Consider the following 15323-nt stretch of genomic DNA (forward strand, 5'->3'; position numbering starts at 1 on the left):
GCTCTTAGTTCCTTGTCATATGCTTTTTCCTGATCTATGAAACTTAAGCACAAATCCTTGTTATATTCCTAAGATTTCTCAACTATTTGTCTTAAAGTCAAAATTTGATCATAACATCTTCTACTATGCCTGTATTCGGCTTGTTTTTCTGCAAGCTTCCCTTCCACAATTTTTCTTAGCAGTTTTTGTTTTTCAAGAATACTTGCATAAATCTTACCAGGAACATTCATTTGAGAAATTCCTCTGCAATTCTCACATTCAATTTTATTTCCCTTTTCATAGATGGGTAATATGAGAGCTCTACTCCAATCATCTGGAATTTGACCCTCTGACTCAGCCTTCTGAATCTTTTACAGTGCAGACACTGTAAAACCTTTATGCCTCCATATTTGAGCATTTCTGGTTGAATATCATCTGCTCCAGCTGCCTTTCCATATTTCAGGTTTTTGATTGCTTTTTCTACTTCAAGTATTGATTTGTATTCCTGTTTGCATATTGAGTGTTTTTTTACCACTATTCTGACACTGCTTGTTTCATTTAAGTAGTCTTTCAAAGTAATTACTTCATATATATAGAATATCTTTAACTTCAGTTTTCAATGTCACCTTGGTCATCTCTAATTCGTTTTGCAATACTCTCTCCTCCATTTCTAAGCTTTTCAATAGCCTTCAGAATATTTTGCCACCTTCCTGATATTTATTTCTTATGTTCTTACCAAAGTCTTCCTATGATATTTGATTTTTACAGTTTTACACAGTGCTTTGCTTTCTTACATTTTTCTCTCTATTCTCTAAGATTACAATTGACTTACTTGCCAGAAACTAATTCAAACAACCACAACTGTATTTAATTTCAAATTACTGTCCAATTTTTTTACTTCAGATTTTTTTTAAAATAATGGATAAACCATTAACAAGCAACTTCTAGAAACCTCTCAACTAATAAATAATTTCCAGCACGGATTCTGCATCTATTGACCAGCATGGGATCATCTTGCTGTTTTATGACCCACCTTTGAACAAATGCCATGGAAAAGTTTGGAGAATTTCAAGCGCTTGGTCTTAATATCTGTATGGATTTTTAAAAATTAAGGCCTATACATTATGCTCACATCATATGGTCTCTCTTATAGCTTCTGCAACTGGGTTGACTGCTTTTGTTTGAATGCATATTACATGTGATGGAGTTTTTTATCCTCCAACTTGCAACTAAATGCAGGGATTCTAAAAAAAACCTCTGTTCTTTCATCTATTTTCTTTCCTTTTTTTTTTTTTTTTGGTGTATATATCAGTGACCTTCTGCATTTGGCAGCAAATCAAGTTTGTAGTTTGTGACAGTACATTACACTCCTCTTTCTCATTTGACAAACCCTGCTACAGCTCAGCCTGAAGAAAGAACAAAATATCAACTTTTACAAACCTAAATTCTGATCTCCAAACCATTCTTCAAATTCTGATCTCCAAACCATTCCAAACCAGTGAAATTTTGATAGCTTTGTTAATTTCAATGCTAGTAAAACTCAATCTCATCTTATTTCTCACAAAAAAAGAACCCTTCCAGTATTGCTTTGACAGCGCAATTTTGACAGTATAGGATTTCTCCTCTTGGAATAACTCTACCCTTTGCTCTTTATTGGCTCCAAGATGTTACAAATATCATCTCCTCTGCTTCCATCCAAGAAATTAGGTTTTTCTCTTTTTCTCAGGCTATTAATAACCTATCTCTCACCAATTCACTCTTTTGATATAGTTCATTTTCTGCTACATGCAATTTCTACAAATATTTCCATCCCTCTTCACCAGATTTGATATTAGTAATTCTCTGCTCTCTAAATTGGTTCAAATGTGCAGCAGCTATTCAAAACAGTTTAACAGTTCAATTCTAAACTCACAAACAAATTTTTCTTCCTCTTCATTAATTTTCTTCTGCTACTGTCTTTTGGAAGTTTTTTTTCTTTCTTGACTTTCTGTTATAGGACAACAACCTCTCTTGTATGGGATTACCTTAAGAATATGCCATGATTGAAGCACCATAAACAGCAAGAACAGGCAGATATACCCGTACTTGTTTCAGTACTACATCTGGTTTTGCATAAACATGATTTAGCATTTGCACATTTTTTTCTAACCAGTGTTGTTTGTAGAGACTTTTTGGAGTTTTAGGCTGCATTTTGGTGTATTGCTCATTTGCTATTATGCAAATAGCAAACTGCATAATTACTATCACCATCTTTAAGTATGCTGTAGTGCAGTCTCATTTTTCTTTGTGCATGCGTGTGTAAGAGTTCTTTTTTTTTTGGTAAGTCTCTTCAGATTTTCCATTCATTCTCAGAGGTTTAGTTTTTGTTTCATAATGTTTCACCCCCCCCCACTCATATTTGTACCATATCTATAATTATTTTGCTTGGATTTTTTCCAAAACTTCAGGACACATTTTTCTTTTTAATGAGATGTGTGTGTGTGTAACATATACATATTAGCAAACAAATTAATCCAAACAACCTGAATTTTCACCAAAATTTAGATTTTGGTTTGGTTTTTGTTTCAGTTTACAATAATTTTGTTGGTTTCGGTTTACTATTTTCAGATTTGGTTTTAGTTCACTATTTTGGTTGAGTGCTGCATGTTTTAAGTGTCTTTACAATGTTTATTAATAGTGGTGTGCATTTTTAATGGTGTAAACAAGTTGACATTCATAGTGTTTTATTGATTTTCTGTAGCTATAAAATGGATACATCTACAAGAAAGTGTTCAAAAATTTATATTTTTTTCTCAGCACACATCCTTGACTCAAAGACAAATTGCCAGTGTGTGTTTAGTGTTCGTTTGGGTACTGCTAATGTAATTTTAAAGAGGTTTAGGAAAACGGGTACCTTTTCTCCTGACAGAAAAGGAAAATGTGGGTGAAAACTACACTTACTCAAGATCGTTTACTAATTAGGAAAAGCAAAATGAATCCAAGATTGTCTGCTGTAGACTTAAATAGAGACTTGATAGCTAGTGGGACTAATGATTCTTGGAAGCAGGGAGGACTGCCCATAGGCCAAAAATGAAACAACTGTTCTTCGTAAACAGTTGTTTTATGAAGGCTATGCAGAAAAAGAGGCTCTAGTGGCAAAAGTGTATAAAGTTGGAATGTTGAGAGTGGAAGAATGTCATATTCTCAGATGAATGCCATTTCTTTGTCCAAGGAGAGCGAGTACCCTATGTTCATTGGCTGAGAAGACTTTTTCTTCTGCCCACCCTCAGCAAGCTTCTAAATACCCAGCTAAAAATTTTTTGGGGGGGTTGTTTTACACATGATGGTCCAGGATCACTTGTACCTGTTGACTGTATGATGGGAGGGAAAACCTTCCCTTCAGATGAAAAGCACTTATAATAAAAACACATCTAAAAGTGGCCAATACCTAAAAAATTGGAGAAAAACAGTGGTCCCGCAGATTCAGAAAGAAAAAGAACTCATCTCCCAATAGGATCTTGCTCCATGCCACATTTCAAAAAAAAAGTGAAAGAGTTTCCTTAAAAATTGCAATATCCAGTTGCTTTGGTGGCCAGGTAGCTCTCCTGACATTAACCCAATAGAAAATTTATGGGTCACAGTGAAAAAAAAGAGACTTGAAAAATTAAATTTGATATAAATTCTAATTTAATACAATCTATTATAAAAGTATGGTTTCATGATGCAGAAATAAGAAAAATGTGTTCTACATCGGTAGTGTCCATGCCTAAGCAAATTAACGAACTTACCATATTTACTCAAATATAACTCGCATCCCTGATTTTACTTTACAAAAAAAAAAATTAAAAAGTTTCTCATATACCCATGGAAAAAAGTTTAAACACGTTTACGTTGGATCAGTAATAACTCGCTCTCCACGGTAAACAACATACCCTCCCAAACAGTCACTATACTGCAGATGCAAGAAAAACAAGTAGTTTTATTGTATCACTGAATAAGGTACAGAGACATTTGCAGTCTTGTAATATATTTCTCAACAAATAGTGCAATTAGAGACAACTGAGTTAAAAATGGAACTAACTAATGAATCACATGTCCTCTCCCACAGAAACTATGCTGTATAGACTCGAGCAAAACCACATATTGCACCTGCAAACAAGGTATCTAACTAAAAACTATTGTCCAATTTTTCAATTACATGAAATAAGTGTTTGTTTGATTCCCTTTGAAAATTTTCGATGTCATTAAGACAGATCACAAAGGCTAACTTCAAAAAAAATTCTACAGCAATAAAATTCAACCGAAGGGTTGAAACTTTGTGATAGTTGAGCCTGCCTGTGCGACGCAGAAGTGCTACAGAAACAGTAATGAGAAGTTCCCTCAGAATGATAAACGGTCAAAACACCACCCTGTTGTGAATGTGTTAAAACTAAGAAATACATTAGTGAATGTTGTTATGGCAGTTTCTTATATTATGGAATTCAGTTGAAGAGCATTAGTATTTCAACTCACCAATTATCGGCTTGCCTTTGTCTTTGGGTTGCATGATCTTTTGTTAATACTGCACCAATCATATGCATGTCTTCATAGCTGTTCTACCTCTACTGGCCAACAATTGCTGTCTGTTTCACGCTTGCTCTGCTTTCACTTCTCATTAGTCATTACGTATCTCAAGTCTTGTAAATTACTGGTAATTTTTGCTTGAAATAATCGGAAAGAAGATGGCGCTATTTGGGTAGATGACTTTGATGATGCACACAAGGAAACTGCTCTCAAGGCCGGAAGTAGCGATATGAATAGAATGAATAGAAGATTCTTGGTACGTCATACCCATTTTCCATTTTTTCCTGAAAACTTCAGTTTATGAAAATCCCCGTGGTGCAAGATATATCTCGCACCATGATTTTTTAGCTTTAATTTTGGGGAAAAAAATTGAGTTATATTCAAGTAAATACAGTATTAGGAACAGAGGATCACATAAATTATTAGGTAAAGTTGAAGTTTAATTTTTGCACTTATTTTCTTGCAAAATTAAAATTTTTCTTTAAAACGTGAGTGTTTGGATTAATTTGTTTGCTACTGTATATATAATTTTTCTTAATATTGGTAATAGTCAATCTACTACCATTTCAAATACCCAGACCAACATGAAGATATATAATGTAATCATTTTATTTCTGTATTAGCTGTTTTTTCTTATGAATAATAACACAGTATTTGGCTCTGTATATACTCTATGTTTGTGTTAGCTGATATCTTGTTTCCTATATTTCTAATGAGTTTCAGTTGGTTTGAGATTATTTCATGAAAAGTCAGTTTGCTTAATGCTTATGTAAATTAGGTGCTTTTTTTTTTTATCTGATTTAGCAGTTTTTGCCTTAGGAAAATTCATGTTTTATAGTATATATATATTTTTTCTTTGTTAATCCCACACATTCAAGTTCACAAGACCTATTACTCTACAGAGCTATGTGTAGACAAGTGATTAAGGAGAAAAATGTAACCTGTTTTTATGTTTCTTAAAGAGTGGGAGGTTGTACTCAGTTGGAAAAATAGTATGGGAGAGATTGTTCCAAAGAATAGAGGTGAATGGAATGAAGGAAGCTGATGAGAAGTTAGTTTGGTGTGTTGGAAGCTGGACAGTGTATTTTTTTGGCCAGTGGCTGCTCTAGTTCTTCTTCTGTGGTTAAAAAAAAAATGTGGAGGAATGGTAGCAGCCAATTCAAAGGTGCAGTGCACATGAAAGTATTTATAGAATAGGCACTGTGCTGAAACAGAGTCTCTATGATAAAGTGACTGAATGGAGTCTATGAGGGAAGGATTGTCCATTAAGTGGATTGCCCTCTTCTGAATATCATCAAGAATTCTTAGAGAGGTCTTGGATGCTCCATCCCAAATGTAGGAACAGTACTCCAAAGTTGGACTGATCTGAGACTTATATAGTGTTAGGAAGTGAGAGGAAGAGAAGTAGTGTTTAGAATGGAAAAGAACACCAAGCTTTTTAGAGGCTAAGGAGGCTATGTAAGTAAAATGTTTGTACTTTGCTAGGATAAACTGGATGTGACAGTCGACCTAAGAAGTTGATCTTGAAAGGAAACTGGAACATTATCAAAAATGAAAGGGGGATGAGGTAGGATTTTTTTTGCAGGCAATAAGGCTTGAGTTTTTTTAGCATTCAAATTTATAATATATATATTATATATATTTTTATGTTGACCCCCACACACGAAAGGTCACAAGACATATAGTTGTCTTCTCTCCATTTGAAGATGTTGAGGAGGTCAGTGTTATGGAAGTCACTGGCTATGGAAGATCTTGAGGTATCTAACATTAGGGTACTGCAGGGTTTATCGAATGAGTAAGAGGAGTGAAAAGTACTGTAATCGGCAAAGCTGTGAATAAGATATGAAGTAAGAGAAAGGAAGTCAGTGATGTAAAGAAGGAGTGTGGGTGAGAGCACAGAACCCTGAGGCCCTCCAGCATTGATGGGAATTCTGATGAGAGGAGGCCATCGACTATGAACACACAATGAATGACTAGTGAGGAATCTAGCAATCCAATTATAGAGTATAGAAGAAAGGCCATAACATGACAGCTTGTTCAGGAGGCCTTGGTGCCAGACATGATGACATGCCTTAGAAATATTGAGTGCGATAACTTGTTTCTTCAAATTTTTTCATAGAACAGGCTAGATGTGGGCTTGCTTCCATGCTGTTGGGTAGATACCAATAGAATATGAAAGTTTATATAGATGATACTAGATGGGTGTCAATTCCAGGGCACAAGTATTGAGCACAACCAGAGGAATACCATGTGGACCAGAAGCCTTATTAGTATCAAGATTAATGATGATTTTTCTGATGTCCTTTTCACAAAAGTTCAGAGGAGGCATGCAGTAGGCAGTTTGTGGAAGTATAGGAGGTGATTTGCTTTGGTTGTCCAGGCAGGAGTTAGAGAGAAGAAAAAACTGATGCCAAGAGTTTGCCTTTTTCTTGGACAAGGTTACCATAGTGCCATCAGGATGCAAGAAAGGCAGCAACATACAAGGGCAGAAGTTATGCCAAATAGCTTTAGCAAGGGACCAGAAGGCTTGACTGCCAGTTGAGCAGGAGGTAGGTTTATTGCTGTGAAGTCTGCTTTGGAGTCATTAATAACTTTTTTTTTTTAATTTAAGGCATTGAACATGAGCTGCCTTTTTATCATGGATGGCAGAGGAACATTTTTTAGAGAAGTAGAGCTTAGATACAGGTCAGGTGTTTGCAGTGGAATGGGGAATAAAGATTCTCGAGGCCTTGGTGCCAGACATGATGACATGCCTTAGAAATATTGAGCACGATAACTTGTTTCTTCAAATTTTTTCATGGCCTGAATCCAAAGGCGGGTGAGATTAGTTAGGAGATCAGCTGTAGAATGAGAATGGTGGAATCCACATTGGTGTTTGGATCATGAGAGTGAAAGCAGTAATCTGGCCATGTGAAAGCAGCATAAAAATTCTGAAAGTCATCCCAGTTGGCACAATTATAGTTCCATAGGATACAGGGCTGAGATTGGCTGGAGGAGGACAAATTATAGAACAGGAGACTTGAATAAGATTGTGGTCAGAGTTGCCAAGAGGAGAGTAGACATCCATGGTATATTTGGTCAGAGAGCTGGTTAAGAAAAGGTCAAGAATGTTGGTAGAATGATGAGGATTGTCTCGTATTCTGGTTAGTTGATTGACTATTTGTGTTAGGTTATGACTGATGGCAAATGATTCAACTTGATCTTGAAGTTTTTGTAGGGATGCCAGTTTGTATTATGGATGTTATATTGTTAAATCCCCAAGGAGGATAGTCTCACAGTTTGGGCAATTAGTTTGTAAGAAATCAGTTTTTAGTTATAGGTAGTCAAAAAGGACAGCAGGATTGTCGCAATTAGGAGAGCAGTAAAGGCAGCAAATGAAGGCTGTAACGTGAGATAAGGAAATCTTAAGCCAGAGCAGATTCAAAGGTGAGGATTTCAAGTTGGATAGCATTTTACTGGAGATATCAGATTTGATAAAAGCACGTTCCACTCTTTTTTGCGAAATGCATTGTTGTAGGATGTACTTGGGATAGTTGAGGTGGACCGTAGCTGAGGAGGATACCAACTGAGGTTCTGTTAGGAAAAAGAGATCAGGTTTTGATGTCTGTAAGGGGTGCTGTATGTTACTAATGTTTATATTAATGCCTTGAATATTGGTGAAATGAATATGGGAGTGTGTTTATATTGAAAAAAGTGTTTGATATATTCAGAGTGGGTTGGAGCATATTTTGATTTTTTATTTGAATTTTTTTTCGTTATTTTTTATTTTTATTGGAGATTTTTTTTTTTGTATCCACAGTTAAAACCATTTTTATGATTGACTTTCATGTATGTGTAGGGTGGTTGATTCTGTGTGTGTCCAGAGAAGAGTATACAGAAAGCCTGGAGCTAACTTACTGTGTCTGTACATGAATGCCACAAGCATCAGGATCAAACAGGTGGAGTTTGTTTACAGACAGTGGACTGGTTTCTGGTGATGACAAAATGTATCACAAAATCAACCTGCTGGTATCACAAAATCAACCTGCTGGTACTAATGAGTAATCATCATGAGGAAATTTAATTATCCAAACATTGATTGGGCAGCAGTCAGATCCCATGAGAAGAATGAAACTGAATTATTTATTGAGTTGCTGTGAAGCAGTATGTGACAGAAGGAGCTCAAGGTCGAAGAGTGTTAGATCAGATTGTAATATCGGAGGGAATTTCAGCTAAGGAAGTGACTGTTCTGCTTCCAGTTGGAGACTGTGATCATGCTGTACTGCCCTTGGAAATGGCTAAGTATGGATGTTACATTCTGAAAAGGTTATGTGCTGTACTACAAAGTAGTAAATGATGACCAACTGAGAAGTATACCAGCTTCTGTCCAATGGCATTGGTTGCTAGTTGGAAAAGATATTCGCAGTGTATGGAAAGCATTTAAAAGAATACTTGAATGAGACAATATTGGAATATGTCCTGCAGGGTTCAACGAATAAATAGGATGGGAGTGAAATGGATAAGCAGTCTTATTAAGCAAGAATGATGCTACCTGGCATATACCAAGTACCATGTTCATGTAATTTGTCTTACTATGGACAAACAGGAAGATCTATATATAAACTTATCTCTGAACATCGAGACTACACCCACCTTATCAAACCTCGCAAATCTGGCCTTGCACAACATGGAATTGAAATGCTAACTAGGATCAATGGCAAAACACCAAGTTACTACATAGATTCACATATAAACATGACTGTTTATATAAAAGGTTTAACGAATAAATAGGATGGGAGTGAAATGGATAAGCAGTCTTATTAAGCAAGAATGATGCTACCTGGCATATACCAAGTACCATGTTCATGTAACTTATCTTACTATAGACAAACAGGAAGATCTATAAATAAACTTATCTCTGAACATCAAGACTACACCCACCTTATCAAACCTCGCAAATCTGGCCTTGCACAACATGGAATTGAAATGCTAACTAGGATCAATGGCAAAACACCAAGTTACTACATAGATTCACATATAAACATGAGTGTTTATATAAAGAAAGTGCTGAAGCCTTACTTCATAGACCTAATCTTAATCAAAATGATTCTCACTATTCCAAACAGTTTGGGAAATTTTTTGGAAAATATAGCAGATAAATTATATATAATTTATCTGCTATATTTTAATTTAGTTTAAGTAATTTTAATTTCAGCCCAGTAGTTTTTAAACCCTGAACATACGAGTGTATATGTAGAGGTATTCCAATTTAAGCATGCACACTACTGTTTTTTGAATTCAGTTCTTATTGTTCTTCATTAGTTGTACTGATGATGTCTTATGATACATAAGACAAAATATTTACATAATAAAAAAAAAGTTATATACTGTGGCATACATGTTATTCTATACTTATGGATACTCCACAGGTTTTACTATATATATAAAAAAAAATAAGAAAAAAGATTATGTGGAAAGAATGCTGTGTGCATAAAGGGGGATATCATTTCTGAAAATTATAAGATGCAGGTGTACAGAAAACTGAGCATGAAAAGAAATAGGCTTTGCAAGAAGTTATGTTTGGAGGTTTAATGTTCAAGCTAAGCTAAAGATAACCAACAATTCCATTGTTATGCTGCAGGTAAAAGAAAGAATGTATGTGAATGAAAGTAGATAGCATGCAGATAATGGATGCAGAAGAGATTGTTCAACTAATGAGTGGAGTGCCCATTTTGCTAAGAGCTATCAGCTTGGTGTATGCAACATTGAGCTCACTGCCTCTTCAGTGAATGAAGAAACTCAGGTGTATCAGTAGGAAGTGCTAGAGCTGTTGGACTAACTGAATAAGAATTTAGGCATTAGGATTTGATGGGATATTAGCATGTATACTAAAAGAGCATCAGCATGAATTGGCTGTTCCAGCTTGACCAGCAGGGAAGATTCCACAGAAGTGGAAAGGATGGATGATTATCCCACATTAGTCTTGCACAAAAGTGTTGTAAAGACTGATGTGTCTTACTGCAGACCCATCAATATCTCTGGAGTGGTGGTGAAAAAGTTGGTAAGAGCTCACCTTCAGAAATGGATTGACAGTGATTGACAGGGGAATGGATGAACATTGATACTTTTGCACAAGAGTGTTGTCAGGATATAGCATAGAAGACTATTGCATGAATTGGAGTATGTGGGATTGGATTATAAACTGTTGTATCCATATATAATTACTGGTGGAAACCATGTAGCAAAGTAAAACAATTTAATAAAATAAAGGACTAGTTTTATACAGTCCCATTGTATGCTTCTTCAGATTGAGACAAAACACAAATATAAAGAGGTATTTACAAAGACATACATATCTGTATTACAAATTGTCATTTTTTTAATTCATCCCACATGCAACAGATATTGAACATGGAAATGATATATCATGCACATGGTTTATTGTCATAAGATATAGCATACCTTGTCTCATAGCCTAATTCATCAATATGTAAATCCTTTATATATGTCGCTTGAAAAGATACAATATCTGACTTAGTGTAACAAAAACCAAGGCCTAATCTTAAATCAACTTAAAATAAAACCCAATGTTAGTTATTTTACATTTGTTTTTGGTCAAAAATTCTGCAGACTCATCATAAGGAATTTACATATTGATGAATTAGGCTATGAAACATGGTATGCTTTATCCTGTAACAATAAATAACAATATTGTTACAAGATATGCTATATCTTGTAACAATAATCTTGTAACAGCAAAGAATGGGATATCATACCATACGTATGATATCTCATTCTCACGTTGTTCACCGTGTGTCACATGCTGAATGAATTAAAAAATGACAGTTTGGAATTCAGAAATCTCTTTGTAAATACCTCTTTATATTTGTGTTTTGTCTCAATCTGACACAATAGGACTGTATAAAACTAATCATTTATTTTATTAAAGTGTTCTACTTTTATATGTGGTTTTCACCAATAATTATTTTAAAAATATGAATTATAAACTGTTAACTTGGATAAGAGGCTGGCTGACTGACCAATATCTAGAAGTGGTGGATGGGGATGTTAGTTTGCAAAATTTAAGATGACTAGCAGTGTACCCTGGGGATCAGACCATGGTGCTTGGTTGACATTGAGTCAGAAGCTGGTTAGTTTTCCTCATTTCTTATAGGCAATGTGGAGGTCACCATCCAGTTATGCAACTTCTTAAGTGGTTTAATATCTGACTTCCACAGTATTCTTTCTCTAAATGGTTGAAAATGTATGTATGCAAATATCACGAAAGCATTTCTGATATTGTTTGTGAATTTTACTTTTGAATTCATGTTTATCTGTGGATATCTTTGATCAGGAGTTAACTGTATATTTTTCTTAGCCATTCTACTATATTCTTTTTGAAAAGTAGTTTACAAAATACTTGCTTTTTTTTTTCTCTCTCTCTTTCCCACCTTCTCCTCTCCTGGTTTTCATTTTTCATATACGTGAGTATACATATATATATATGTGTGTGTGTATATAACTCAAAGGCCAGTAAAGGTTGGTCGATTGGTAGAGCATCTGCTACTAATGGCTCGCAAAAAGTTAAGCAAGTTTGAGCGTGGTTAGTAGTTGGAAGGGATTCAATCGTTCAATGCTGTTGGCACACTCTCCCTCGATGAGTCTTTGGACTCCCTGGAGGGTGTCACATAATAATAATAATATATATTATTATTATTATTATTATTATTATAATCCTCAGATAAGCTTACATATAAGCTTCGAGGATGAAAGCAAAGAAATTAGTTCTCATACAAGATGTATCATATGTAACCAAATGCATGTAATGTATGTATCACATGAAAACCAATGTATGTAATGTATGTATTATATGTAAACAAATGTATGTAATGTAAGTATCACATGTAAACAAATGTAAGTAATGTATCATATGTAATCAAATGCATGTAATGTATATAATAACTGTAACAAATGTATGCAATGTAATAAAAAAAAAATTCTTTTAAATGTAAAAAATATATATATATATATATTGGAAACATTTAGCCATGTAAGAATGACTGTATTTTGGTATCTGTAGTACAGTACAGTACAGTCCAGTCCAGTGATATGTGTACTTCGTTGTATGTTCATGAGGTTTCTGCAAATTAGAAGAACTTTGTTACTTTATTTCATTGGGATTGTTTAGTTACTATGGCAAGCCTATTTTAATAACTTCATATTTAGGCATAGGTGCTGGTTTACATTCATAATACAATTTAATGGAATAACTACAACACAAAGAGAAATAATTAAACAGTAGGTTTAATCGTTTCAATATTTCATTGCTGTCAGATAGTAATGTCATTACTATTCCCTATATCCAGGGCACTTCAGAAAAAATAGAACTTTAATAAAGAAATGTAATTTCTGAATTGTTTTCATGCCTCATTTGAATATGGCTTTTTTTTTTTTTTTCTACTCTCCTAAGGATCCACATTCTACCCCTCTGTTTTAGGCGTTTACCCTCATTCTTGCAACTTATATTATGGTCAAACTGGGAGATCTGCTAACATCCTCCTAGATGAATACAAAAAATACATTTGTCAATACAACTATGGTCAGTCAAATCTAGCTGACCATGCTTTGAATATCTTGCAAAGAAATCAGATGGAAGAAAACTATTATGCTCCATCACAGTAAATTCAAACTTGACTCTTTTTAGAATCAGTAGCAGATTTAAAAAAACTAGCCTGATCTTAATAAATATGGTTGTGTTAAACTTCCTGAGATTGAGAACCTTTAATTCTTAGGCCTCCTGCTCAACAACTAAGGCTAGCCAACAGCACCCATAGAGAATGCCTCTCATAAGACTAGTTTTTATAGTCTGATTTCATTTCTTCCACTTATTGTTTCTTGTGTGTTTTTAGATGTGTTATTACAATTTTAACATTATATTCCTGAAGATGTTTGTGACAGAGATGAACTATTGAAATGATTTAACCAGCTGTTTAATTATTTCTCTTTGTGCTGTCCATGAAATTGTATTATCACTGTTTTGATAGCAATTAATCTTGCAATAGTGTTTAGAATTCAGTATCTAAAAACATAATGTAAGCACTCTATGCTAAATTATGGAGACAACCACCATGCTAGAATATAATAACTTTAATTTAAAATATAAAACAAGATAATTTTCTGGCAATGCAAAACATTTACAGTATAAGTAATATGTTTTACTATTTATTTCTTGGAAATACATATCAAGCCCTCTCTCAAGTTCTTTGGACTCCCTGGAAGGTGTCACATGTTTTGCATATTGTTTCTAGTATAACAAAATATAATATGACACTGTTTTTTCATATATGCTTAAAAATAAACTTTGTTCTTTTCTTCTTGAAGGTTAAAGAAAGATATTGGGAAAATTCTTAGTACACTTACTGACAGTGAGAAGGTTGCTGAGGAACAATCAGAACAACAATCTCGTCAAGAAAGTGAAGGATTAATTATTATGGTTCCACTTCTCACTTCTTGTCTACGTGCTCTAAAACATTGTACTGCAAAGCTTCATGCTCTGGAGATTGTCTTAACAATGGCTCCTTATTTAAGTTCAGAAATCATACTGGATCGTCTCCTTCCATATATGGTAATTCTCATTCTCAAACCATATATTTAACTTATCATTGACATTCACAATTCAGATGTATGTATTACACTGAAAAGACCTATTCAATAATTTAAATGAACATTTAAAGAGCTCTGAAAGTTTGCAGAATTTTTTTTTTCTTTTTTTCAAATATAATTAGATTCTGTGTTCATATATCCAGAGTTCATAGCATATTTGTGTCTGGTTAGCAAAGGTGATCATAATTCTGATGAACATACAAAATACAATTGATCATGATATTATGTATCTGTACATTGAAAGCACTTTGTCCTTTTATCCTCAGCATTTTTTATGGCCATTTGTTAAAGTGCATGGATATATCTCATCATCATCATCAAATTCCTGACATGTACCCTTCAAAGGGTGTACAGGATATGATAGTACTACATGAAAAATTTACATCATTACTAACTTCTTATCTATAATTTTCCTCCAAATCAGTCTGTTATTTGTCAAGACTCCAACATTATCAGATCTTATATTTCTATTTTGTCCAGTACGGTATCTTTGTGCAGGGCACTTTGTACAGTATCAGTCCACTTATATCTTGGTCTTCCTCTGGGTCATTCTTCTGCCAACCTGGCAGAGAACATCTGTTTTGCTAATCTTTCCTTGCCCATTCTGTTTAAGTGACCATACCACCTGAGATTAGCTCTGCTAACGCATTCCTGTATGCTGACAATGTCAAGTTCTTTCCTAATATCATCGTTTTTAATATGATATTGCCATTGATGCCATCTGTTCACAACTCTAACCTTTCTTAGGACTCTCATATCTGCGGTCTGTAGTCATTGGTCAAGTGTTTTACTTCTGACCCAGCTCTCAGATCCATAAGTTAAAACTGGTTTGAACACTGTCTTGTATACAGCTAATTTAGTGTTCCGACTAATTTCTCTCTTATTATATATGAATTTATTCAATTGACTCCTACCATACCAGCTTTGTTGATTCTGTTGTCTAAACAATGTTGACAATTTCAACGATTCTACCTATTTTCATTGTCTTTGACTTTTTACTGCTGACCTTCATACCATATCTATTACAACAGTTATTCAATTTAGTCAGGGAATCTTGCAAACTTGTAGTGGATTTATTTAGAAGTATAACATCATCCGCATAAAGCAAAAAGCTGACAGAAACATCTCCAATTTTGATATCATGTTTAATACCACTTTCC

The 15323-nt window shown here is 34.4% G+C and overlaps 1 protein-coding gene across 1 annotated transcript in view; it reads left to right on the forward strand.

Annotated features, from left to right (window-relative positions):
• Window positions 1–15323, forward strand: part of Vps15 (vacuolar protein sorting 15) — a 529585-nt gene that overhangs the window by 141398 nt on the left and 372864 nt on the right. Inside the window, exon 11 of the mRNA XM_090391958.1 lies at window positions 13882–14125. Coding sequence (XP_090248084.1) covers window positions 13882–14125 — 244 coding nt within the window. The remainder of the gene's footprint in view (window positions 1–13881; window positions 14126–15323) is intronic.

The sequence above is a fragment of the Typopeltis vanoorti genome, chromosome 4 (genome assembly GCF_054136105.1).
Source record: "Typopeltis vanoorti isolate ZY-2024b chromosome 4, IOZ_Tvanoo_1.0, whole genome shotgun sequence".
In the NCBI taxonomy this organism is placed as follows: Eukaryota; Metazoa; Arthropoda; class Arachnida; order Uropygi; family Thelyphonidae; genus Typopeltis; species Typopeltis vanoorti.